We start from the raw sequence: 27270 nt of genomic DNA on the forward strand, positions 1-27270 counted from the left end.
AACCAATGCACAAACTCTGTTCTCTGTGGTGGTATTGTTTTTTTTCTTTTTTACTGTGCAGTTTCAATGTAATTAAATTGTTTTTAACAATCTTTGGATTTCAGTTGCTACTAGGAGACGTTTAGTGTTTTCTAAGATGTGTTGTTTGACAACATAGGCAGAGTAAATATTTAATGTCTTTATTGTAGAAATGCAGAGGATTCAACAGAAAACAATTCAAATATTCAAAAATGCTGACACAATTAACAACTTTACAAACATTCATTTTAAAACATTTTCTCCCTAAACATTCAAATATTACAAATAAATTACAAAATAGTAATGTTCTTTTGCATAGGCAAAAAAATAATTTGACTTCAAGTGTATACAACAAATATACAAGACTAGATAGGGAGGCAAACCAAAACGAAAAGCAAATTTGATCAGATGTACTGTAAAGTACACAAAAACACAGATGTTCACATTGAGGTTGGTACTGTGCCAGGTACAGTAAGTCAGGCCTTTCTTTAGCCCTTTAGCCATCACTGACGACTAGTCCTTTTGCTTGAGCTCCATCGTTGATAAGGACTTTTCAGGCTTTCTTGACTTCCTGTACTTGTAGGCCAATAGGATGGTGGCGACCAAGAGGACCAGGCCAAGGACCAGCAGGACCCACTGGCCAGCTATGGCAGCTGAGCTTTCCACATTCATACCCAGGAAGTCCACTTTACTACTTTCCACTTTAATTTCACCTGGACACACATAAAATACTGAGTAAGTGACATGAGGTATTTGAATGTTTTTCACTGACAGACTCACACATTCACATTTAGCAAGCTGCAAATTCTCCACAAGAGGAAGCTGTTCAGTCATTTTCAGAGCTGTGCCTACTTGTAGAAGCCAAATGGAAATAATGTTAATAAAGTTAATAACCACATCAATTCAGATATGGAGAACTAGGTATTTTGATACTGGCACCTACAGGAAACAAAAAGAGGCACTGCAGTTTTAAGTTTTAACACGTGCACACACACCAGCAGGCAACATGACATCTGCATTTTTTTTTTGGTAGCTGTATCTGTGTGTCTGTGTGTGTATGTGTCTGTGTGTGTCTGTGTGTGTGTTGTGTGGCTTGTGCCACCTGTGAGCTAAATGATCCATGAGAACTGAACATCTCTGGATATGAAATGAAATTCAGTCTGTGGCTTATTTAGTTTCTTTTAACATGACAGTGATGTAAGCTTTGCAGTGCCAGATGCCAACATGTAAATCTTTTCAGTAAAACCCAAGTTTATAATCCAAATATTGAGCAACAAAGAACCCACAATGGGGGAAAATTTTTTCTCTGATCTTTTCTTCTGGCCTTTGCATCCCACTGCCATTAAAAAAAAAAAAAAAAACAAAAAAAAAAACCCTTTGTCCCCACTTTGTCTGCAAAGTACCCGTGGGACAGAGGACAAACATTGCCACTCAGACGACTGTGACCTCTGTACTCTTCAGCAGAAAACAAACCCTTTTTTCACTTCTGCAGCTTTATCATGTAAAACCTCAACATTTTAACAGCAGCTGCAAAAAGTGCAGTTGGACTGTCTATTGCCTACCAGAGGTATATAATTGGCACAAGATTTCACTCTACCTACCTATACATGGTGCAGTTTAACATGTCTAAATCCCAAAGATGCAGCTTTGAAGTTCATTGCATAATACTGTTGTTGTGGACACTAACAAAATAATCTTAAAATAATCTTAACATCTGCCTCAAAATTTCTGTGCTGGTGTTATTGCCACATAACCATAATCAAAATCAGCAAAGAGTGGGTAACTTGATCCCTGTCCAGTCTAATAGAAACCAAAAAAGTCACTCTCTTTTAGCTCCTTTGTATTATTTCCGCACTTATTTATTCATTTTTACATCTGACGTCTGTATTTCTCTCTTGATCTCTCCGACAGCTGTGTTCTCTTTTTCCCATTATCTCCTCCCAGCTCTCTTATGCAGTCTGTTGCTGAAAATCTCATCAGTCTAATCTGTATACATCCTTTCAGCAGGATCTCATCAGTAAAACAAGAGGAGCATGAGATTGATTTCCCTATACGACACAGCAGAGGAGAAAAACAAACCAAATGCCTCTGTGAGAAACTATTGTGCATTTTCTTTCTGGGAAGGAGTTCAAAAAAACATTTGGCTTGGAAATTGGAAAACATATTTAATACAAACCTCTAGCAAATAGGCCGCATGCATGTGTTTCTGTGAAAGTATTACTAAGTATGTGGATGTCTTGAATGTACTGGACATACTTGAGTGTGCTGAAGGTTTCCAGTCGTACTCAGGCCACCCGCGAGTATCGTTGTTCTTTTTGTTCTCTTCCTCCAGCCACTGAATGAGGGGTTGGAAATACTGCATGAGTGGCTGGGCACTCATTCTGGGCTGGCCAGTGATCATGGTCATAGCCTCGGGCCACGGCTTACTGAAGCCTAGCTTCATCACGTCACTGCAAACAACAGCGCAGGTCAGAGAGGAGGTCAGGGAAGACGAGGATCAGTAGCAAGAGTGAGTTGTAGAGATAATTACACACATGGTGCGAAGCCTGTTTTCACCCACTGCCTGCAAATCTTTCAGCTGTCAGTGTCAGTGGTACTATCATTTCTGTTCTTTAGGGAATACTTACCCCAGCAGCTTCCCAGCTTCTTTAGATTGGTAGATATCGCAGGTATGGAGAGGCCCAACATGCTTAGCAGCCTCACACAGAGCCTTGTGGAACTGAAACTGGATGATGAAGCTCACAAAGTACCTGTTTGAAGATCAGCAAATGAATGAACTGTTATGACTGCACTCCAGTGCTGGCAGAAACAAGCAGTAAAACACAAAAACAAGCTGATACCATGCTTGCTTGCTTGATCACTTGCTTGTAAAGGTGACTGGTTTTTGATTTGAGCCATGTGACTAAGTGCACATCATGTTTTACAACATGTTTATCTTATCTATGCATGGTTGATTAGAGTGTGCTGAAGCAGTTATCTATCTATGCTCAATTATCAGGTTCTGTTTGCTCTGTTGAATCAGGAAAATTTACCTCACATAGGGCACGTTAGCAGGGATGTGGAACTTTGCACCTGGGTCAAAGTCATCCTCAGTGCGGGTCACAGGTGGACACAGTCCCTGGTACTTCATTCTGCAATGCAAAAGCAGAAGAGGAGTATTATCTGGTTGTTGTTGGCAATAAATCATTTACAAATGCAATAATTTATTACGCAATCAACCAATTACATTATAATTGTAAAAATGCTGCTGAACTTTACCTGAGGTTCCACCACTCTTTGTTGTACTCAGTTGGTGGGATGCGTCCATCAAATACCTTCCATCTCCACTGGTCCATCAGGTAGCCAAAAGGTAGGAAGGCGATCTTGTCAAGCGCCATGCTCATCAGGAAATTGATATCACTCTCTAGAAGGAACAGAAACGCCTTAACCGTGAGCTGAACGCTGTGTTATAACATCACATGCTACAGAACTGTAGTTGTCATGGTCAGGGTCACCCACCGTGATTGTTCTCAACTTTGTCCAGGAGGCCGATGCTCTGCAGATGTTTGGGTGTGGACACAGAAAGGGCTAAGACATCGCCGATGGCCTCATGGAAGCCAGGGTTGGCTCCGTCACGGAAGGACACAGGCTGGTCTTTGTACTGCAGGAAGTACTGGACGTGGCCCATCTCGTGGTGCACCGTGATCAGGTCATCCATAGTCACAACAGTGCACTGTTTGATCCTGAAGACACAAACAAGGCAATTATGGCAGCAATGTGTTAATGTATCAGCATTAAATTCATGCAAAACCACCACATTGTCAGAGCATCAATGATAACCTACCAATTAGTTGGGTTGAAAAAACAAAACAAAACATTATAATAATAAAATAAAAATGAGGATTAACCTGAAGTCTTTTCGGTTGTAGAAGTCCCAAGCGGAGGCATGGCACACCACCTGGCGCCCGTCAGACGGCTTCTCCAGCATGGACTTTTCCCAGAACTCTGGTGGCATTGGCAGCAAACCGAGGGAGGTGAAAAAGTTGTCAGATTCCTGAAACATTTTGGTGGAATTCCATTTCTGGAAGGGGAAAAGAAGAGCATCAGTGAAGATGTGGAGGTATTTGTGTATACATAAACACTTTGTCAGACAGTGAGATATTCAACATGTGGAGACATAAACAGCCACATCTAGAAAACAGATGTCTGCATAAAGAGTAAACACATTACACTTCTGGTCTTATTTTCACTAACAAGCAAACTGATCCTGGACCTCTAAAGCTGCAATGCAGAAGAAAGTATGAGTGTGTGTGTTCTTTGTGTGTATTCATTTGTGCAAATATGATCATTATACAACAGCTCGTTCATGTTTTCATTCACCTTTTCCACCATAGCTGGTGTGGCGTCAACCTGTGTGGCATGTGGATAGGGCATGACCAGATCCATTATGCCAGACCACGTCTGTGCCCACATGTTGCCTGAAAGGACAGAAGACAGCATTCACATTTTATATTTCTAAGTCTGAGAAGTCATCCTCTGCTCTGCCAGTGTTTAACCAAGTGGGATTTGTGACAGTGAGTCAGTTCCATCCCTAACCGTGTGGAACTGTCTCACCCAATCTCACGCTTGACGTGCCTGAAAGCAAATTAAATCCCATCTAAACCCAAATGCATCTACAGCCAATGGCAGAATATCAATGGGGTATGCTCCTACATAAAAGAAGAGTATTAGAATCCTTTGGATTCTATAGTGAAATACTGGCTGAAGTGACCTTAGCCAGAGCTACTGAAAGCCTGGTATAATCAAAACAAAATTTACGAAGGCTGCATAAAGGCCTAAATATTGTACTCACACACAGTGCAGCTTGATGAAATCCAGTCCGAAAGGCTGCAGCTCTTTAAAACTAACAAACTCTTGTTACTTACCTAGCAAATGAGCAGGAATGGGTCCCTTTAGGTTGATGTACTTGGGTCCATACTTCTTGTACAAAGCCCTGCGAACATAGGCATGTACGTTGTGATAGAGCGGCTCCAGCTCCTTCCACAGAGCCTCCAGGTCTTCCTCAAAGGTCGGCGTTTCATAAAGAGAGCGCCAGAAAGCCCCATTGTCAGAGTGACCTACAGAGCATACCAGGCATAAACACAGCCAAGAGTGACTTGTATTTTCTCAATAAAGTTTACAATGCAGTCAGTGCAGAGTTTTAAGCAAACATGTTGTCTGAAGCTGCTTCTTCAGTCCTGCAATGTGCCGGACTATTTCTTGCCAGCAAACAGTGGAGATTCCAGTAAGTTGTAATAATCCGGCACAAATATTTCAACTCTGTGAGGCAAAAACATTCTAAATTAGCCACTTGCCATAATCAGTAAGCACTGATGGACCTGTGTCAAAAGCGGTTCTTTGCTGCACCAATTTAAACAGACCAATCAGATTAACTTTGTTTTCAGAACGGCTCGGCTTCTGGGAAGTGAGATATTAAAACCACTCTCTACAGCTTTCCAAGACCAACCTTGTTGCATGTTATAAGCAAAAGAGATCAGGGAGAAGAGGAATTTAAAGTGATCCATTTAAGGACATACCATTGAGTGTGGCGGCTGTGTTGGCCAGTTCAACATATCTCTTGTAATCCTGACGAAGTACTTTTCCAGCAGCATCTCTCCATCCCTTCCAAGCAAACAGCAATTCATCATAGTCTCTGGACTCTGCCATGATCTTCTGGAGATCTGAAACACAGCATGTTTATTTATTACACCAACTTACCTGTTGGATAGTGTACTATGCAGCAAAGCATTGTGTCTTTTTTCTGATGTTTTTGTTGTGAAATATTTAGGGCAAAGATATAATTATTGTGCCTGTTACAGTTATTAAACTGTTTCATGGTAGATAAATTTAATGTCATGTATCAGTTACTAATTACCAATATGCAATAATAATAACTATTAAGTAGATACTGTACTGTTTGGTCTTATGTGACATTTGCTTCATTATTCACTTTATTCATAGAACTCTTTATATTAGGATTGATATATTCCATAGTGGTACCTGGATCCAGGGGGTGGCATGTCCCTTGATCTCTGCAGACCTCAGCCACACTGTATTTGGTCTCCATGTTGGACAGAAGAGTGTTGTACTGAAAAGGTAAAGACATCCACCAAGCATTAGATCACACTGAAACCACCTGCAATCCTGCTTTTTCAGTGCAGCAGCTTTGAGTTGGCTGATACTTGTCTGATTTCAGCTAAACTGCTTTGGTTGTATCACACTGTATTCCCTTATGCCCAGCTATAATGAGAGAAGTCCCATTTACTGTAACACTACAGTTCACTGAAAGCATTACACACAGAGAGCTGGCTCTTGCTGAGGTGCTCCTCCCAAGTAGGAAAACGGGTTTGGAAACAAACCAAAAATGTTTGTCCTCCTGTGGCTACAGCATATTTGAAACTCTTTTAAATGAGGCCTGTGCAGTAAGTGCACTTCACTTGATGCAATTTAACACCAAGTAATCAGCTAAAAAGTTGATAGCCATGGAGCTTCAATCAAAATGTGAAGAAGAAAAATAATTGCATTAATGATCTTGCAAATGCCTTTAGTTAACATATATAGCTAGGCTAACTGGAAAAGTGTGTTTAGTTGTTGTTAATTGTTTCCTTGTAGGAGCATTCTGTGCAACGTCATTATGAGGTGGGCATGCGCAATGCCTCAAGAGGAACACCCCCCTTTCAGCACTGGTGGTAAAAGCCAGTACCAAAATCTGTTCAAGCCAGATTCATGTATTTTAATAAAGGGGCAGATAAGTTTGAAAAGAAACAGGTGAAAAAAAAAAACTCTTTGTGTTTATGGCTGTTTAACTGTGTAGTGTTCTCAGGTTGAATAATCATTGTTGATCAGTTTCAGGCAGCAGATGAAGGGCTTTTAATGGAAAATGCATCACGCTGTTATGCTTAAAATTCTTGAGTGAAGTTTTCCCTGTAAACACTGCAGGCATCCAGTGACATAAGTTTATTACATAAGACATCTGGAATATGTCCAGCGTCTGTTATATTTTGATGGCAAACAGCAGAAATTTCATATATTCTATCATTTCTAGTATGAGGGAGGTTTAGTGCTCTTAACGTGTGCTGCCTGTTGATGGTCAGGGACACGCTCATTTGTTTTCTGACTACCTGCAAGATCTAACTTTGTGCATTCTGGTTTTAGTGCCATACTGTTATAGAAGCCATTTTTCTCTCTTGCTAGATAATGTTAGCTGGCTAGGGCTGGCAGATGCATATCAGCATGACCAATTACCACAAATAATATTTCCCTTTATATTCCCTTTATATTTCCCTTTATAGTAGTATAGTAAAGTAGTTTTTTTTTTTTTACATCCTGTTGCATCCACTTGTTTGTGGTTTTCTGCCTATAACTGTCACGGAAGAATAACTGAGGATTTCCCCCTTTCCCTTTCCACACCTCTTCCAGCTGCGCTGAGGGCAGCGCGGCCCGCTCAATGTCGCTGAGTTTTTTGATGATGCGTTTGACTGAGGCGTCCTGGAAGTCAGTGGTGTCATACTGACGGGCCTTCTGTCCATAGCTCAGGGTGTGGGCTGACATCTCCAGGTTCTTCTCAAGCTAGAGAAGAACATTGAAAATTCTTTAATTTTTCTATTTTTACATTATGTTTCAATGGAAGTAGAGTGATTAGATGGATGGATGGGTTAAAAGATGCACAGATGGGGTCATTGGTAAATGGGTAAATAGAAACATGCATTCTCGGGTTGATTAGTGATTCATTGACACATTTTTGATTAAGCAATCTTTTTATTGATTTCCTTCACAGTCCTCCACATTTGAATGATGAGAGATGACAGTTGAACATTGTTAAGGTGATCTCACTGGAGGTGGTCAGTCAGAGGGTCTCACCATTGCCTGCTTATTTGCTTCATTGATGTCAGTGTTGTATTTCCAGGAGGCCTCAGTGTAGGTGTTCCACACCACCTCAGCTGTCCTGTTGTACTCCTCCAGAAATGCCTTTGCATCAAGCTCATCTGTGTTCTTGTCTGGGTAAACAAGCAGAAAGAGAAATAAGCTCAAATGCAGGATGTGTAGTGTAAATAAAGCTCCATGTAATAAAGTCTGGAAAATACTATCACATTTTAGCTAAATTATGTGTGAATTATGATTATAATGTGAAAACACCAGAGGTTTTTATTTTTCAAAATTTACTTTCAATGAAAAAGAACTGGACTTTTTTGCTTGTGTGAATGCAGAGAAAACCAGGCTCCATTTCTTTGTTACATCTTGGAGAAAAAAAAAAAAAGAAAATTTACCCAGTTTTGGCTTTCTTCTGTTAATGAAGGCTGTGTCATCCTGACATTCTGCTGTTTGTTTACCACTAATTTTGACCACTACTCTTTGATGTGCTCACAGTGCTCTCTTACCAATATCCTCAGGGTAGCCCTCAGGGATGGGTGGGACCCAGTTGAAGTCAGGCCATCCCAAGGTCTCATTTACATTTTGCTTTTCTAGCCATTTAATAATGGGGTCAAAGTATTTCATCAGTGAGCTAGCGTCCATCTTGTTGGTGCCTATAGCCTCCAGGAGCACATCAGGCCAAGGTTTGGAAGAGCCAGCCTGGAGAACCTTCCTGAAGGAAGTAAAAGAAAATTGTATTACATATTTATTCCTTCCATAAACCATTATTGTGGACAATGGAGGCCTGATTAGATCACGTACTTTAAAATGGCGCCTGCTTCTGCGGAGCGGTAGATGTCACATGTGTGCAAAGGACCAGTGTGATTGGCTGCTTCGCACAGTTTTTCATGAAACTGGAACTGCAGGATGAAGCTGACAAAATACCTATAGGGGAAAGATTGTCATCTCTTCAGTGCATCACTTTTACTGAAGTAATACATTTCAAAATCATCCTTCCTTCCTTAAAAGTATACATATATATAAAATAAGGATCTGTTTGTCTGTTTAACTCTGTAAATGTGTTTTTGAATGTCCTCCCCCACACTGTTAAATAAACCAAGGTCAGATGCTTGTCTTGTAAGCCCCCCTGCCTCTGCACAAAGCTTCCTGCTATTGTAGGGTTATTCTATTGTTTAAACCACCCTCAAATGCCAGGAATTCACTCCAAATTACAGCACACAGTACATTAATCCTCAGCTCACCAGCTGGTTTTGCATGGTAATTCACTTTAGTTGCTATACATACACACACTCATCATGACTGTGCACTGAAAAGGGCTCTGGCTCCATTTTAAGGAATTCAAAATGTTTAAAGCTCTTATGTCTGTGGTTTTCTTCTTTAAAGCCCTTTGTGACAAGTCTGGATGAGTAAAGCATTAATCAGACAAACAGATGTCATGAAAATATCAATAGCCAAAGCTGATTCTCTTTATCCCCTCTGTTACACAGTGGTGTGGGTGAAACAGGATGCTACCTGATGTATGGCGTGTTTCCAGGGATGTGGTATTTTGCCCCAGGATCGAAGTGCTCCTCTGTACGTCTGGTGGGTGGGCAGATGCCTTGATATTTTGTCCTTTAAAATGAGAAACAGATGGACTTAGAACACACTGGCATGTCCTTACGTAAGACACGTTCAAAAAAGTTACTCAGCCTGAAATGATCGTTTTTGTTCTTAATGCTAGCCAGTACAACCACTGTTTGCTCAAAGCCGTAAGGGGGTAATGGAATATCAGTCATTCGCTGACTGTTAAGTACTATTTAGTTATCAGCTACATGTGCAGTTCCCCTTGTCCAGTCCACAACTGTTTTGATTCTCTCTCGTCACTCTCGTAGCATCCCCCCCCCCCATAGTTTTCAGCGAAAAAGCTCTAAAGATCCACTGTGCACTACCTTCTCAGTGTGGAGGGGAATACTCCCCTAGTCTAGGTAGAGCTGCTGAATGCAGCCTTGAGCCAGCCCCTCCTAACTCCTCCTAATCAGGGGCAGGTTTTATAAGACACCTGTGTGGTTTTGTCTGTCTCTCTGCCTCCTGCTCTGTCTCTGCTGTGGCTGTCTGTGTGCTGTATTTCATGTGAAGGATTTTGGTATAAGTTTTTAACATAACAACAATACATTTTAAATATGCAGTGTGAGCTTTGTTTTATGGTGTTTCCCCCCTCCTTTTTAGGTTCACCTGCACTACTGCTGTTTTGCCCCCTCTTTTTAGACTTTAACATATAGTTTGCCCCTGTTTGACCTTAGTTTAACCTTTGTTCACTTGTTTATCTTTATCCTTTACATTTAGTGTTTGTTTGTAGATTTAGTTTGACCTTTTGTTCTTGATTTTTGCCTTGAGTTTAGGTTTCTGTCTCTTTATTCATCTAATTTCTTGAATGTCTTGTTTGAATTTGTTTCTAACCAATTTGTTTCTATCATTTATGAGCTAAAGAGTCAGATATTTCCCTCAAGAGCTGACAGAGCTAACAGAATGAATGTTGGACTTCAAGATTCATCAGATGGGCATGAACACAGCAGCAAATGAGTTATACTGTCACTCTGGAACTGCTAGATGTCAGCAAGAAAGTGAATATGTGTCAAATATGTGAAAAATTATGTAAGTATATTAGGCCTACCTGAGATACCACCACTCAGAGTTGTAACTCTCTGGAGGAGTGCGTCCACTGAACACGCCCCATCTCCACTGGTCAATGAGGTAGCCAAAGGGAAGGAAAGCTATCTTCTCCAGAGCCATCTTTAACAGGTAGTTGGTATCGGTTTCTGGAGAAAAAGTGAATGTAGTATTTAAATTTGATGATGAATTAGATATTTAAGAATTCATAATTTGGTTCTGTGGAAGGGTATTTCAGTGGCTTGGCTTTTATTATTTTATTTACCACTGTCAGAGGTCACAGATTCCAGCAGATTAATGGTATGCAGGTGTTTGGGTGTGGAAACAGACAGAGACAAAACATCGCCTATAGCCTCGTGAAAACCAGGATTGGCTCCGCGGCGGAAGCCCACAGGCTGGTCCTTGTACTGCAAGTAATACTGGATGTGGCCCATCTCATGATGTACAGTAAAGAGCTGCTCCATCGTCACTGTGGTGCACTGCTTAATCCTAAAGAGGATGAAACATCAATATAACTGATTTATAACTTGAGAATAAAAAGTTTTATCAACATTAATACACAGATTAGCAATCTATGTATTAACTGGAGTTTGAAGCTAATTCCTTAACTATTGACAGTACAGTCCATAAGTAATAGGACTATTTTGTGTTGGTGGCATACTCTAGCACATTTGAAACTTGGAAGCTCTGACTTTTAGATGTAATTCATGTGTCTTTATAGCCATTATATGAGTGAAAGAACTACATGTATGATCTCTGTGTTCAGTATACAATAACATATCTATTTATCTGTTTTCAGCTTATACTTTGAATGAAGTGTAACTGTAACTCACTGAGTAACTAACTTGCAACTAAATTAAGAAATTTTACCTGAAGTCTTTGCGGTTGTAAAAGTCCCAGGCAGAAGCATGGCACACCACCTCTCGACCTTCAGGCTTCTCCAGCATGGATCCATCCCAGAACTCCCGAGGCATCTCCTCTAAACCCAGAGAGGTAAAGAACTCCTCGGCCACACGAAACATGTGCGTTGCATTGTAGCCCTGTGAAGAGGAAACAATCACACTAGTCACAATTCACCTCAGTGCCAAAACTATGATCGAAAGAAAGAAGACAGAAAAAGATTTGGGTAAGATTTTGCGGTGGCATTTTTCTGCTGGTAAGGCAAGAACTAAAGAGTAAATTTTGTCTCCTACGTTCCATCCAAGTCCAAGGCACAAAACATTTCCAGCACGCTTACTTGCTTGATCATTTCATCCGTCACATCCATGTTGGGTTTGTCAGGAAATGGGATCATCATACCGTAGATATTGTTCCAGGTCTGGGCCCACATATTTCCTGAGAGTGAGGAAGAAAACACACTTAACATTAGCAACAACAGTTCTGACTTGTTATGGTATACGCCACACATAGGGACTGTAGGAAATGCCTACGTGCAGCGTGTTAGTTCATGGTAATGAGATAAGCACACAAAGCTATTTGCCATGGTGTGTTTGCATCTTAATATTATGAACTTGTATTGCTGCTGGCATGTGTGATTATATCTTTAATAATATTCAAGGCTTTTATTAAATAATGACTTTGTGTTGAACACTGTCTGAAAATTTCCCATATGGAAAGACGGTTTAATCTAATGTTTGACTTTTTGAAAAAGCCCGGAACTCCCCTAGCTTAGTAATATTTAGTTTGGAACCTGCTTTTTTTTTTGCTAAAGCAGCCGGATCGTTACACTTTGCAGCAAGTGAATTAACGAATCTTTCATTCGCGATCTCTCAGGAAGTCTCTTTAGCCTCTCTCTGATACTATTCATGACTCTTGTCAGCAGATTGTATTTTAGCAACATAAAAATGTTCTGCTGTACCTAGTAGGTGGGCAGGGATAGGTCCTTTAAGGTTGATGTACTTGGGACCGTACTGGTTGTAGAGCTGGCGGCGCACAAAGGCATGCAGGTTCTGGTAGAGGGGCTCGATGGTCCTGTAGAGCTTCTCTAAATCCTGCTCAAAGGTCTCAGACTCATACCAAGACCGCCAGTCAGCTCCAGTGTCCGCAAATCCTAAACAGGACAAAATGTTAATGTTCTTTCTCTTTTTTTCCTCCTTTCCTCTCTAATTAATTTCCACGCCTTCATTCTCCTCAATCTTTCCTTATATCATTATTTTTATTTTTTGCATTATTAACCTTGTGCTTGACAAAGGTCATGGGGAGGTTCTTACCATCAGCTTGAGAGGCTTTGTTGCTGAGCTCCACAAACCTTGGGTAGTACTTCTTGAGAGGCACACCTGATGCGTTGTGCCAGCCCTCCCAGACATACAGCAGTCTCTTGTAGCTCCTGGAGGTGGCCATGATCTCTGTGAGATCTGCAAAACACAACAAAACAAAAAAAAAAAACACTGTTAGTCATAAAGGAAAGAATAAAATATCAACAGGGGCTGTGCAAATCTGGGGCACAAAGAAAAAGTTTTTTGTAAAACAATTAAGAGGCACTGGTGTTTAGATGACCCCATGCCCCATCAGCAGGAAAAGGCCAAAAAAGACAAATTATCCAAGCACAGCTTGGATCACAACTCTGTGTGTGATGTAAAACAATATTTATCAAAAATGCCAGGAAAAGGAAATTAAGGTGAGAAAGAGGTAAAAGCTGAAGACCACATTTGATAGTTGGTATGGTGGAAAAAGTGACTGCAAACGGTCTGTTTGTTATTTCAGTGGCAGCAGTGCTTTTTTTTTTGTGAAGGGATGTGCCTGATACTTTGTGTAATCCTTGTTCTTGTGTGTTTCTAAGACTATGAAACCAATAGTTATTATAGGGACTGCAGCTTAATAAGAGTCAATGAGCTTATGAGCAATCATTTTAAGGAGGAACAGCTGTTTTTGCTCTACTTGTCATACTGTGTGTGCTGGAAAGAATTTCTCACAATTATTTCTGGCAGTTGTTGCTGACAAAGTACAGGGCCATTGTTCACAGTACATGCCTGTAGCGTTAAAAGCCACTGATGTTGTTTCTATAGCTTTTTACTCGACACTCACACTCGCACAGCCATAAAACTTCCTTTGGAGACCTCTCCAAAGTCATTTTGCCCATCCTGTTACTTTTCCAAGAACCGATAAGATCTTAACAAAAACTGTTTTTGGTCCTAGACATCCTTCTACAATCTTGTTTGCATCGTATTCTGCAAAATTGCTCTGTTCCTGTTTCTATGGAAGAACATCAAAACATCTGTATCTTATTATACATGCATTTTGAGCCTGTAGTGTTAATACTACATTTACTCACGGGGTTCCAGGCTCCAGCTTATGTTTGGCTGTGGATGCACCTTGGCTGTTGAATAAATATTGTCCATGGTGCTTAGGATGGTGTTATACTGCAGACAGGAAAAAGAGATCAGAGGTCATTTTCTGACGTTCAAAAGAGGTTAACACAAAAACACAATTACATGAGGTAAATTTCCCACAAATTTCCCTTTAGAAAATATGCAACAGAAACAAACCTCCTGTCTTTCTTCCTGAGGCAGGTTGGCAGGTCCCAGCACCATGATTTTCTGCATCAGTTTCTTGTCTTTAGGGTCGGGGAGAGAGTTGAGGAGTTCGTGAGAGAAGACCTGCTTGGCCTTTGACCCCCAGGCTTCGGCGAATGCCTGCTCATCAAGGGATGCATTTACCTAAAGGTGAGAGGAGGAGGAAGTGAAAGACAGCAATAAATTGAATGTTTCAAATTATGCAACAACAGTTCTAAGAAACAAAGGTCTAACAGTTAAAGGGCAGTGTATGAAGCAGCAATGAATCATCAGCCATTTAGCTTCTTTGTCTTCTTTACAAGCAACCAGGCTCCACGGTGACAAGTTATTTTCCTGTGTAGTCAGTCATTATTTTTGCAGTGTTGATGTGTGTAGCTTAGAGAGTGGGCAGAAATGAGAGAACCCATATCATACGTCTTGACAAATGTTGGGTGGATTGTCATGAACTTCTGTGCAGAAACTCATGTTCCCCAGAGAATGAATTTTAATGATGTCGGTGACCCCCAGGCATTTTGTCTAGTGCCTGCATCAAGTGTAAATTTTTTTGTTTTTTAGTGAAATGTCTCAACAACTATTTAATGAAATGCCATAAAATTTGGTATGGACATTCATGGTGCCCAGAGGATGAATCCTAACGACTTTAGTTATCCCCTGAGTTTTCCTCTAGTGCTCAAGTATATTCTGTCTCTCTGATATGTCTCCGTAAGATGAATTGGCACAAATCTTGTGCAAACCTTTATGGTCCCCAGAGCTTGAATCCCAGAGACCTCAGTGATTCCCTGACTTTTCCTCTAATGATGATCCTCTGACTTTATTTTATTTATTTTTTTTATTTGTTTATTTTATCTCGTGCCAGTACTCTGATTTCCTCATCTAATAGTTTGGTTTTCTGAACAATACAGCCTCACAGAGCCTTACACTCCTAGCCTTGTTATTCAGCTCCCTCAGTGTTGCTGTGGCTCAACAGCTGCACCAAATCATCTTCCCTTTGGGATCGATAAAGTGCTCTATCTGTCTATTGGTAGCAAGGACAGAACAGCCAAATAACCCTAGCTCAAGGATAATACTCCTTTGTCGCTGTGGTCTCACTGAATATCTAGAGCTTTTCTTTATGGCACTCTGGAAGGTCATATAGTACATATGTGTTTTTAGTTTATAATGACAGTGCTGGAAGAATGGCTGGGGTCAAGGCTGCCATAGAACTCTTCATGGATGGTATATGCGTTGAACCTTGATTTGCTGCTCTTCAAAATGATGAACTACTGCAGCAGGACGTGTCCTACATACTGCACCATTTTATTTTTTCCAAGATAAATAAAAATGCTTCATTGTGTTGCAACCCCCGTTTTTAACATGAAAATGTTGCCATGTTAAAAACGTGAAATGCAAATCACTCAGTAACACAAGCTAGCTTAGTCATGCTTCTTAAATTAAGAAATATCTGCACACACACCCAAATGAGAGTTGGTGCAAACATCTCACTAGTTGCTCACCGCACATCCTGATAAAACAGAACAGTGGCTTCATACCAGTAATGTTTTTGTTGAAGCCTTTCTTATCTTTCTTTTTCACAGCCTTCCTAAAATAACAGGCTGCTGGAGGGAAAACTGATGGCAGTGAGTTGAAGAATTAACTCTGACCTTTGAGCGCTTCCTCTCAATCTCTGTCTTTTTCCTAATCATTTTTCCCAGCCCATCCACTCAGATAATCACATCCTCAACAAATAATAGAGATAAGGTTGAAATGCCTTTTTGCTGAATTTCTTCCACTCAAGGTCTCAAACTGCAGTGCGTGTTGTAATTGTTAGTGTTACAGTAACTTGTCCATTAACTGTTCACTCTTGCTCATTTCCTCTTTAAACACATGACTTCTGTGTGTAACTGCACTTACTTCCAGTTCTCCACCCCCATTATACTTTTTCATTGTTAGCTTTTAAGGTGAGTACATTAAAGGTAGTAGAAAAGTAAAGAATGATTTGAAGATAATTGCATCTGAAATAGTGGAGATTGTACAAAAACAAAACAACAACAACAACAAAAAACATTATTTGGGCGACAAAATGTGTCCAAAATGGATTTACGGATTTATAGTATTTAAAATACTCTTGAACTCTCCACACTGTAGATTTGCTTTCAAACTTCACATTCAAGGCGTATGAAAAAGCCAGCAATACGCAGTGAAATTAATGACAGAGCCTCAGGTCTGATTGTGACACTTGAAGGCAGCTGGTGTTTCATTCTGGGGGGTTCAAAGGACATCAGTCATTGATATCCACTCTCATCGGTTTTTATTCAGCATGATTAGAAGCCTGTGAACTGATCCTCATTCTGTTTGATCCTCTACAACCTCACCTCTGAAAGTGCACGGTCTGAAGAGGATTTGTGTGTGTGTGTGTGTGTGTGTGTGTGTGTGTGTGCGTGCGTGCGTGCGTGCGTGCGCATTTGCACATTTACTTTGTGTGCATAAGAAGAGTATATATGTTGTAATTTAATCCATTCCTTTCCTGTACTACTACTACTGCCAGTTTATTTTACTAATTTATAAGCAATGAACTCAGCAGTCCAGCAAAAGTGGACTGCCAGCATAAGAAAATGTGTCCGTTAGGGTGAATGGTTGTGCCCCTCCCCTTCTTGGCTGCCAGATCAGATGGAGCTCAGTGCTCTAATTCGCTTTGATCCTATCTTTGAACTGTCAGGAAAAGAAAATCGTGCTGAGACATGGCAACTACAAGCCTACTCATCTTTCACCTTACATCCCGGACACATTATGTGGAGCAGAACACATTCTGCAGCTTGACCCTGTTGACACTGGTGTGGTTACACCTGCTCAGTGGGTTGGGAGACCAGCTCCCAAAGCCTGGATAGTGTAGTGAAATCCTACTGTGACAGCTGTCCAAGCACACAGAAATACAAAATCGCATGCTTTGCACTTAGTATATCTATTTGACAATTTGACTGAGTAAAGTTGTATTCTTCATGCATGACTCTTGTGCCTGAAGGCAAGTAAACACTCTTTCACATCTCTACATTTTCATTGGTTTATACAAGCTCCTGCTGAGCTGTTCTTATCTCCTGCTTTATTGCCAGTATCCGCTCTCCCTCATCTTCAGCGTTTATGCACATGTTACTCAGGCATATGGGTGAGATCAAATTCTAAAACCATTGCAGTTTGCTATTAAGCGAAACCCCATTTTCCCATAAAACAGAGGCATTTTATTGACTGCAATCATTGCCACATCGGACCATAAAGACCATGAGTGTGTGTAAAACTGCATCCTATAGCCGGTGTGTCCACATGGAGAAACTGCATTAAGTAGAAAGTATCATAAAATAGACAGTTAAATAAATAGCCAACATAATAGCCTGCAAGACCCCCCTAGGAATTTATTCAAAACTTGAAGACGTTCGCGCCACAGGCATTCAGATCTGTTTTATATGTCCAATGACACACAAGCTGAGTTGGCTGCACTGCGAGGAAACTGGGCATGTAATTCTGGAGAGAGATGAATAGGGGTGATCTCCAAATCAAGCAGGGCTCAGCTCCCCAGAAACCCTTGACCATGCATGCATTTGTGGTGACGACATAAAAACTGCTCAAAATGGGCTCGTTTCATTTCAGCATGAGAGAACGGTTCTGCTAATACATCTCCCCCTCAGTTCAAGACTCCAGGAGTTGTCCTACCTGAAGCACGGAGTTGTGGTCAGTTATGTTGGTGTTGTAGTTCCAGCTGGCAGAGACGCTGTAGAAAAACACCTCCTCAGCAGTACTGTTGTAGTCATTGAGGAACCTCAGTGCATCGGCCGTGGTATTTGTATATTCTCCTGGCAGCCAGCTCGCTGGCAGAGCCACAGAGAGTCCCAGCGCTGGCAGCAGCAGCAGCAGAGACCACAGAAACCTGTCCACACCAGTGCCCATGGCTAGCTCCCACCAAAGAAAGAGGGGAAGAGAAAAACTCAATGTGAAAGAGTTGGGAGGGAAGGGCTAAAAATACACTTGCTCCAATGAAGTGAGAGCACACCTTCCCCCTGGAGCTGTTGTCTCATCTACTCCTTCACTGCTCCCTCCTTAATCTTCCCAGCCTGACTGCTGGTGAAATGCACAGAAGCCAAAGCGAGCTTCTTTTTAAGTACCAGTTTAACCCAGCCCACACTTCTCTGCAGCCTTTCCTCTTACCCCTTTACAGCACTGGACATATTTGCCCCCCGCCCCCCCCAGTTCTCTTCCCTACTCCTATCTTCTCTCCCTCCCTTCTTTTTCAGCCTGTCAGGTTGACTATGGCTGGCAGTATCTTTGATCAGATCTAAGTTTCTATAACTGTTGAAGATGAGAGATAAGATGTGACACACCAGTTCAATGTGTCTGTCTGCCTCCTTGCCTGCCTGTAGAGTGGCAGCTCCTCAGCAACCAGCGCTGGAGTGCCTGGGGAGGGACTCCACATACTTTGCTCACAGTTCCCTCCTTCAGCTTAGTGACAACAGAGGGAGGGGGAGTTATAAAGACGGGGGGAAATGAAAGAGAGCACGGATAAGGGAATTTTTTTTTTTTTAAAAAGGAGGGGGTGAGAGCAGGATTGAAGGCTGAACATTGAAAAGGCTGTGAGAAATTCACTTTTCAATCAGAATCTGAGCTTTAAACAGCACAGCTTTCTCTCCTGAATCAGAGGAAAGAAAACGTAGAGCGAATTATTGAAAATGAAAAAATGTATAATCGTGTTCACTTTACTGATTCCTACACTAAATTCATCAAAAGTCTGCAAGAGCCCCAGAAAGATTATTTTAAAGAGGATGTCATTACTATTTGGGTTAACTGTCAAGTCAGCTGACATGTTTTTGTTTTTCAGCTCCACTTTGCATTCATCCTCCTGAACTCTGTGTGTAACCACGTGGCCTGGTTCATTGCACCAGTTCTACAGGTGCATTCATTGCAACATATGCTGTGTTCAGGCAAAGAGACTGAGTTTATATCCAGATGTCACGGGCTGAGCACAAACCAAATGGTGCTCTTAAAAACTTAACTGGCTTCTCGTCACATTTACTGTCTATTCCCTTTCATGTTTTATGATGCCCTGTTCACACACTTGTTACACAACACATATTAAAATCTGTCAGCTTCTTCTGTTGCTACCAACCAGCTGATCATTCACCTGACCCTGGACCTTGACTGGGGACTTGTTGTCCAATTACTGGACTTAGTTACACTTTGAACAAGAATTTAAAAAATAAATCTTTGTAAGTCCACAGATAATATGTGGCTGGTTTCTATCCTTCTGGCATTTTTTGTAATGTTCATCAACAGCTTCTTCAAATGTTGCTATATTTTATGTTTCTGAGTAATTACACCACATAGAAATGAAACTGGTGACAAATATGACAAAAGTATTTATAGAGATATGTTAAAATATTTTTACACTGTCTATTTGAGTTTTGTGAAGCAGTGATTGAACAAGCTCATAAAACATAATCATGTTTAAATGACTGATTTTATATTGCACAAGGACGGGATCATAAATTTTAATGACTATATTGATGGAAAAACAATGTTCTGAAGAGTTTGGTTTGAATTAGAATTGTGGATGGATGAAATAATTTTAATAATAATAACACTCAAGCATCAGTGAATGAAAAAATCATACAAATGTTGGCTGTTTGACAGTTTACTTAATAGTTGCAGCTTATATTTCTCGGGTTCATGTCGTACTTCAGGTATCTGGCACGTTGATTTACAGTGGTTAGTGATAATCATGAGTCAGTCAAAGTGTCTATTAACCTTGATATTCACATGACGAAAGGAAATTAATTTTATTGATTTATAATGTCCGATAGATTATCACTCAGCAATGGTCTCTGAATTGAAAATCCAATAGAAAACAGAATGTCTTTGATGGTGGAGTAAATGATGTTTCTGCTGATAATGAGTGTTCCTCTGCACAAGATAAAGCTGTAATTTTAATGATGCTGACATTTTACTTTTGAGGTAAATGAACTCTAGATAACCTAGCCAGACTTACACAAGGCTGGGCCTAGAGCCTATTATTATAACAAAATGATGGTTAAAGTTAACTTTAGCCAGTGAAATAAGTCCATTAACACTCAGATGATGACTCTGATGCAATGTCTTTGTCAGAATTGTGATTTAATCTGTTCAACTGAGTGGCCTTTGTCAGGTCAAGGGAGTCATTATCACCTCACGGCAAGGGTCACAATTACTTCAGCTTCGGATCACCAGATTAAAATCACACCCCACTGCCCTGCAGATGACCCTCTGTGCTGAGATCTGCCCCTGTCAGTCCACCAGGAGGCATCTTAGATATCTATCAAGCCATAGATAGAGCATCTATCTTTAAAACAAATCACAGATGTTCCTGTACAGACAGTCTTTGTAAACGTGAGGCACATGTCAGACACGTGAAGCATCTGATGTGTGGGCTGAGTACGCATTGGCAGAGTACCTCCTATCTGGACTGATAGAAACGGATGATGTATTGTCATGAAGTGATCAGGCAGTGGTGGGTGTGTCAGACCTTTTACACACTTATCTTTGTGTCTGATGATGCCTGGTCATGATTAAGTGAAGTCAGAAAACCAACAATCTATATAAAGTGTGAAGGACGTATATCTTATGCCAAAAAATCATTTCATATGTTGGATGGAAAAAAGAAATGTGTCATAAGGTCCTGGTTCTGCTTTTCAAAGTCAGTGACTCGTGAACTGATAAAAGTTTCAGAAAAGGGCAGCAGGTGCCTGAAGACTAATTGCAATTGAGTTCCCAGTTGTGTGTACCGAGAGACAATAAGACAGTCCACAAAGAGTGTTAACTGTTGCCTTATTGTGTTATTGTGGGTGTGTGTGTGTGTGTGTGTGTGTGTGAGAGAGAGAGAGAGAGAGAGTGTGTGTGTGTGTGTGTGTGTGTGTGTGTGTGTGTGTGTATGTCCTGTACAATGTAGCTTTCCTGCAGTCTCCAGCACAATAATTGAATTTGGCTTTTCCTTTAATGAAAGTCTGTGAAGTGTGGAGAGGCTGTGATAGCCCAGAACATCCAATCTTCACAAACAGGCCTGTGTTGCACACCATTGGACATGGATGCTGCAGGGTGGTATGGCATGTGTGTGTGTGTGTGTGTGTGTGTGTATACTATTATAACACAGTTACGATTATTCCAATCTACATCCCGCAAAATCCTGAATATTTCAAAATGAAAATATTAAAATAGTCAGTGGTGGTCTTCCTCTGTAGTGAGATAGTAAGTAGTGATTTGAGGGTGGATAATTATCTTAAATTTTTAGAGAAAGACCTGTGGATTTTGAGGACTTAACAAAATGCCAACAAGCTGTTAATACAAAGAGGAATTCACAGGAGGTGACCACTTTGGGTCAATGTTGAGTTGTTCACATCTGTCCTTTAACAAGAACCTTACTGTTTCAGTGTGTACAGTGTTGGTTAAATCATTAAGCCATGAAGCTGTAGCTTGAATGTGGGATTTTCATTTTTTGCTGCTGCCATTATGACTCTAAAAATTAATTATTTATGTGTCTTTTGCTGTGTTAAAATGCAAATGGAAAATGGCTTTTTTTTTTTTTTTTGGTTGAAACTCTTAGGGTGTGAGAACATAAACCTTAATGATTCTAGTTTTGTTTACTATTAATTTTGGTATTTTGATGACCATCCCAGCATGGCTTCACCCAACATCAACTTCATCAGAGGGATATTTAATAATATCTTGGTAAGAATAGAGCCTTTATATATCTCAGACCAGTGATTTCAGAGCTGTGAAGCTGGTTTGCCACAGCCAGGCTGCATTCATACTGAAGAAAGGAAATATCTTAATATAAAAATTTTGGCTTTAAATAATGGAGTGATTTTTGGAGTCTAAGACATTTCAGCTGTCAAATTAGATATAGTAGAGACCTCTGTTTGTCTTTGCTGTTGTTACAAAGATAACAATCCTGCTTTTTTTAACTTATTCTACACCTTCAACTAAATATAATTGATGGTAATGTCACTTTTCATTATTTGGAAATCCCAGCTGGTTTCATACTTGGATAGTTCAGCTGTGTAAACTAGACCATAAAACAGCCGTGTGCTCTTCATACCGTCCTGACTGTTATGCATGTTGGATTTGGATTTCAGTGCAGCTAATCTGCAGCGGGAGCTGGCCCAGTGACAAAATATCTTTTCAGGCAGTTCAGGATAAACATAATGAATTTGTTTATTGTTTATCACATGTCACAAATGTGTCCTCTCCTTTTTGAGATTACAGAGGATAAAAAGCGAGCAACTAAGCAATCGAGTGTAGAATAATGACTGGAAAATGAGATAACGTCTGAGGTCAATGAGAGGGCAGGAAGGTAAGTATAGAGTGTTCTTCCTTTCCTCAGGTGCAATAGGTGTCTCTATAGTATATTATATCTTTAGGCTATGTCTAGAATCTGGGCATAGTTTGTGAATCATGCTATCATACAGTATATGTGAGTAGACATTACCAGTTGCATTAAATCATGCAGGACAATATAAGCAAGGGACAGAATTACAGCTGTCATTGCCAGAGACTCTTGAGAAAGTTTAGTGCTGCATAATACAACACACCAGATTCAGAATTTTTCCACATGCATAAAATTAATAGTCTTTTTAACTTATCAGCTTCTTCATTTCAGTAAATGTAGGGTTTATTCTGCTAAAGTAATCGGTAGCAAAAATATAGAAATAATAACAGTAATCAGTATTGATCAGTACTGTAAATGGATGATCTCAATTTGAAAGCGATTCACATTTTGCATACATGACACTTAATTATTAATATATTAACACAATATGACTCCAGATGGTGCTGAATACGGAGAAATGAATGCTCAATAAAGAAATAAAGTCGTCTATTCTTTATCAGTAGACAAGGATCATGATTATTATGTACTAAGAGGTACAACAAGCTGATAAAAGCACATACTGTTGCAGACATTCACTGAAACCATCAGTCAGGCAAATAGTTTAGATTGCCTTCAAAGGCTAAGTGACTATTATCAGATCCTCAAAACAGCATAATGCAACAGTTTTATCTTAATATAATTTTGATGGTACTACACGCCACCAACTGTGGGTGTTCAGCAAGCTCTAAGAAGTTAGCTCAGTGCTCTCAGTACAGAAATCATGGCAGAGGCACAGACTAGACTAGCTCAGTGGTGTACTGGCCATCAGGCATTTTTGGGACAAGTCCCAGTGGAATGGGAGGACCAGTAAAGCTTTACAAATCTTTTTTTTCACATTTTTACTGGCCCTGTCTGTCTCTTTACGAGTCCTCTCTGTCATTCATGGTGCACATGAGAGCGCGCTGCATGCTGGGACTGGGCTCACTGGCTAAGCCTCCATCCATAGGGCATGAGGGGTCACTGATGAGTATGAAAATGGTGTGAATCACATGCTATGGCCTTCACAGTCACCAGATCTCAACCCAACTGAACACCTATGGGAGATTTTGGAGCGAGGTGTTAGACAGTGCTCTCCAGGACCATCACAGTGATTGGTATGCCTTCTTTTGCACTGATGTGGGACAGTACCTCAATTTCGTTGTACTTTTGTACAAAGTATGATTGTGCTATGACAATAAAGATTTATCTTATCTTTATCTTATCTTGTCAAAACATTGAACGAGGGAATATCTTTTGGACGAATGGTGCAGGAACAGATAGCTCCTAGCATCTACATTTTAGCCCACGACTGCTGTGGGTTCAGATTATCTGAATGCTGACTTGACATGAGTGGACAGTGTGATTGCTGGTTTGTACTGAGATGATGATTTTGTGTTTGTTGCCTGGGGGACTGATCGGCTTTATTTTCTGCACATGGGCTGTTAGCTTTTAGAGGTATGCTGCTTCCAGTACCCTTAACCGCTTGGACTTGGAGCCCAACAGAATTTAATGTGCTGGCATCCTGTAAATTATTACTTGTGGCTGCAGAGACAGCTGTTGCCACTGCTCAGCCATAGCATTGCTTTAAAAGAACAATTGCTAAAAATTTTCTTGGTGTTCATTTTTTAAAAATTTGATTATAAGATTAATAGGATTGGGTTCCCACAGGATTTGAATGCTCCAAAAAAAAGAAAGAGAGAAGAGAGAAAACATTTTCTTTTTTGACCTTTCTTGGGATTTCTGATGGGAATGTCATTAGTCATTAGCGTTTTTCAGGTATTTGGTCATGAACCCGTAGGACAAAATAAAATTGTAACCTGATGATGGTGCTAGTGAAAAAGTTATGGGATCACAAAAGTTATAAAACTCCTCTTAAGGGGAACAGGAATATTTATACCAAAGTTCATGGCAATTCATGTCATTACGATAACCTTGCCTGTCTCTACAACATTTTATGCAGATCCTTCTGGAAGATGATGAGTTTATAGAGTCTATAAATGGAACTGAAAGGTAAGTGTGAAAGTGTTATATTAAACTGAAACACGGCAAAATGCACACTTTTACAGATCACGTGTTTTTAATGGGTCTGGAACTTTTGCTGTAAGCATGTAAGAGCTCTCTAAAAAGTGGAAGCAGGCCATTGTAAACTTCTGCATAAACACAAACACAATGAAGTATGCTGCTCAACTCAAATTGTTTTTACAGGATATCCTAAACAGTACAGTGTATTTTGACTTGGCTGGGCCTTTTGTGGTTATATAACAATGTTCCACTTAGAAGTGAACATGATCCGGTCCTGCTGAGTTTATCTAATGCTGAACTTTGCCGGCCTGATTTTCACTGCTCAGGCTATACTAACTGTGGCATGACTCCTTCACCATCAAGATCATCATCATCTACAACACAGGGAGCACTAAGAGAGGCGCTTTTCTCTGGACAACACTGACCTCTAGCGGATCTTGTAAATAACGCAAGTGGCTCTCATACACTCACCTGGTGTAATGTTATGTATTTTATAATTTATATCATTGTTTATATAAAACAGTGGCCTGTGACAACATGTAGGATATATCATCTTTCCTGAACAGACAGAGGTTACTTGCTCTACAGTCTGAGTGGATGTTTACCGTGTGCAGCCCTGCCCTGCCACCAGCTGCTGTGAGACGGTGAAAATCTCTACCCTCAGGAAATTCCGCATTCACCACCGACCAAACACCTCCTCACTGGCTCGACTGACTCCTGACAAAAAAAAAAAAAAAGAAAAGAAAAGAAAAAAAAACCTCCTCTCAGGTAGCGTGAAGTAAATCTTTAAAGTGGGTTTTAATGGTTTGTTTTGCAGCGGCCATGGAAGAACTGACAGAGGAGAAGAACTTTTCAGAAATGATCGCTCAGATATTACAAGCGGCGCCAGATGCCAGAAAACATCTCGTTGATAACCAGAACAACCTCCTCCAAGTCGCAGATTACTGCGAAAACAGTTATCTCCAGGTGAGTAATGCTCATAAAATATCACATATAACTGATTTGACTGTAAACTTTATTATGCTGTAGTTTTAGATTTAGATCTCTTGGCGAAATTAAAAGCTTTTGACGCGTTGTACAACTTTTTTCCCTTTCTTTCTCTCTCTCTCTTTTTTTTTTTTAATCCTGTAGTCAGAGGACCCAAGCAAGGCTTTAGAAGAGGCCAAGGCTTTGGCGACCCAGGCACTGGCCAGTGTGACCTATCAGATCAACAGTCTGGCCACCACTGTGCTGAGACTGCTGGACTCAGAGGCCATGCGGATTAAAGCTATGGAGTCCTCTGTCAACCTGCTGTCACTGGTGAGGAACACCTCCACACACACCTGAGCTCTACTAGAAGCAGTTATAGTAGTTATCTTTGGTGTATTTGATTTACCAAGAAGAAGTTTAAATGCTTAAATTAATTGCATTGCATCCAGAAAGATCAGTAATTCATTGAATACAAGTCAAATGAAAATAACTCGAGCGCTTAACTGTATTTTTTTTCCCCACATGTAGGTCATGTGTGTACTGTACACCATCCCTTTAATCTGTGGTCACTTTTAGCTACTTGTTTTATTTTTGCCATACAATATGTTTACAGAGAGGAGCTTTCAGGGGGAATGAGTGATGAGAAAAACTCAGTTCTTGTGTATTGTTGACTGAGACTGTTCACGTTGTGCTCTGCTCCAGGCTGCATCTGTCCACTTCGAGAAGGTAGCAAGGAGAGAGATTGGTGTTTTTACTGCTCCCAAAAACAGGAGTCGCTCCAAGCTTATGGCCCCGCCGCCTTCAGGCAAGGAGCCAGAGGGAAGCTACACAAGAGTGCCAATATCATACTCCATCTTGGACTCCATAGGACACTGTTTTCAGGTAAATTGGATACTAAATTGAAAAAGAAAATTGAACACAGCATTTGAGTCCTTTTCAGCTGCATAGCACCATTCATTCCCCCTTACACACGGTGTAGTGCCAGTGTTATGTCAGTATGGCTGACGGTGAAGTAGAGATGTGTTATAACATCCTTTTCCTTTTTCACCTTCATGGATCTTCTCCCCACAGGCCACTGAGGAGCCCAGAATGAGAGCAGACAGCATATCAAGCACTGCAGGCACCTCAGCGTATGTAGACACAGTCCTTTGCCCTTCTCATAGCAACACAGTGATTAGAAAACTTTTTACACTACAGTTACTGATTTCTTTGGAATTGATTCTTCAGAAATAGTTTGACATTTTAGAAGTCTGTAAAAAAAAAAAAAAAAAACTTCCGGTGGTTTTACAGGTGGTTGTGTGCCACCACATTACCCCCCAGCACAGACATGAGAGTGGTATGAAGAAACCATAGCTGTACCACTCTCAGGATGTCATTATCTGAAGGTGTACTTTCTTTGTGTCTTGAATCCAGATCCAATCTTGGCATCGCTGTGCCGCTGCCATCAGTCCCCGTCTTGCGGACTGCCACCAACCCCACAAACGACAGCCTGCCTCCCCCTCCTCCTCCTGCTGCTGACCTGGACCCCAGTATGCCTGCTCCTCCACCCCCACCGCCTCCCCCTTCCGCCATGGACTCTGGCCTCCCCCCTCCGCCATCCTTGACCTCACCCACATGTCTCCCCCCACCCCCCCCTCCGCCGACTGTCAGTCTGTCAAACTGCATCTACCCACCTCCGCCTCCTCCTGTAGCAGGAGCTGCCCCTCCTCCACCCCCACCTCCACCACTATCAGGAGCTGGTCCTCTTCCCCCTCCTCCTCCTCCACCTCCACCACTATCAGGAGCTGGTCCTCTTCCCCCTCCTCCTCCTCCACC

At 40.9% G+C, this 27270-nt stretch overlaps 2 protein-coding genes across 2 annotated transcripts; one reads left to right on the forward strand and one right to left on the reverse strand.

Moving 5' to 3' along the window:
- Positions 1 to 169: 169 nt before the first annotated feature.
- Positions 170 to 18226, reverse strand: ace (angiotensin I converting enzyme (peptidyl-dipeptidase A) 1). The gene is made up of 25 exons (XM_041029481.1): positions 17748 to 18226; positions 14040 to 14210; positions 13826 to 13913; positions 12765 to 12908; positions 12413 to 12604; positions 11792 to 11889; positions 11425 to 11594; positions 10820 to 11043; positions 10559 to 10703; positions 9421 to 9519; positions 8710 to 8832; positions 8415 to 8620; positions 7897 to 8033; positions 7447 to 7605; positions 6037 to 6124; positions 5574 to 5717; positions 4923 to 5114; positions 4378 to 4475; positions 3906 to 4078; positions 3517 to 3740; positions 3277 to 3421; positions 3051 to 3149; positions 2646 to 2768; positions 2275 to 2468; positions 170 to 731 (listed from the first exon to the last, which is right to left on the reverse strand). Exons 1-25 carry the CDS (start codon positions 17979 to 17981, stop codon positions 532 to 534), a joined length of 3870 nt encoding a protein of 1289 aa, XP_040885415.1. The 5' UTR covers positions 17982 to 18226; the 3' UTR covers positions 170 to 531.
- A 6888-nt stretch (positions 18227 to 25114) lies between these two features.
- On the forward strand, positions 25115 to 27229 carry abi3b (ABI family, member 3b; the record flags this gene model as incomplete). Its single annotated transcript, XM_041029433.1, has 5 exons — positions 25115 to 25452; positions 25618 to 25785; positions 26158 to 26337; positions 26527 to 26585; positions 26869 to 27229. Coding segments are annotated over exons 1-5 (933 nt in total), but the record flags the coding sequence as incomplete, so codon positions are not given.
- Between the last annotated feature and the right edge of the window lie 41 nt (positions 27230 to 27270).

The sequence above is a fragment of the Toxotes jaculatrix genome, chromosome 21 (genome assembly GCF_017976425.1).
Source record: "Toxotes jaculatrix isolate fToxJac2 chromosome 21, fToxJac2.pri, whole genome shotgun sequence".
Lineage (NCBI taxonomy): Eukaryota > Metazoa > Chordata > Actinopteri > Toxotidae > Toxotes > Toxotes jaculatrix.

Coding starts and splice junctions, on each gene's coding strand:
- ace (XM_041029481.1), bottom strand. CDS start 17,981: ATGGGCACTGGTGTGGACAGGTTTCTGTGGTCTCTGCTGCTGCTGCTG. Junction 14,211..17,747: donor ACCACAACTCCGTGCTTCAG/GTAGGACAACTC, acceptor TCTCACCTTTAG/GTAAATGCATCCCTTGATGA. Junction 12,909..13,825: donor AAGCTGGAGCCTGGAACCCC/GTGAGTAAATGT, acceptor TGTGTTTTGCAG/ATCTCACAGAGATCATGGCC.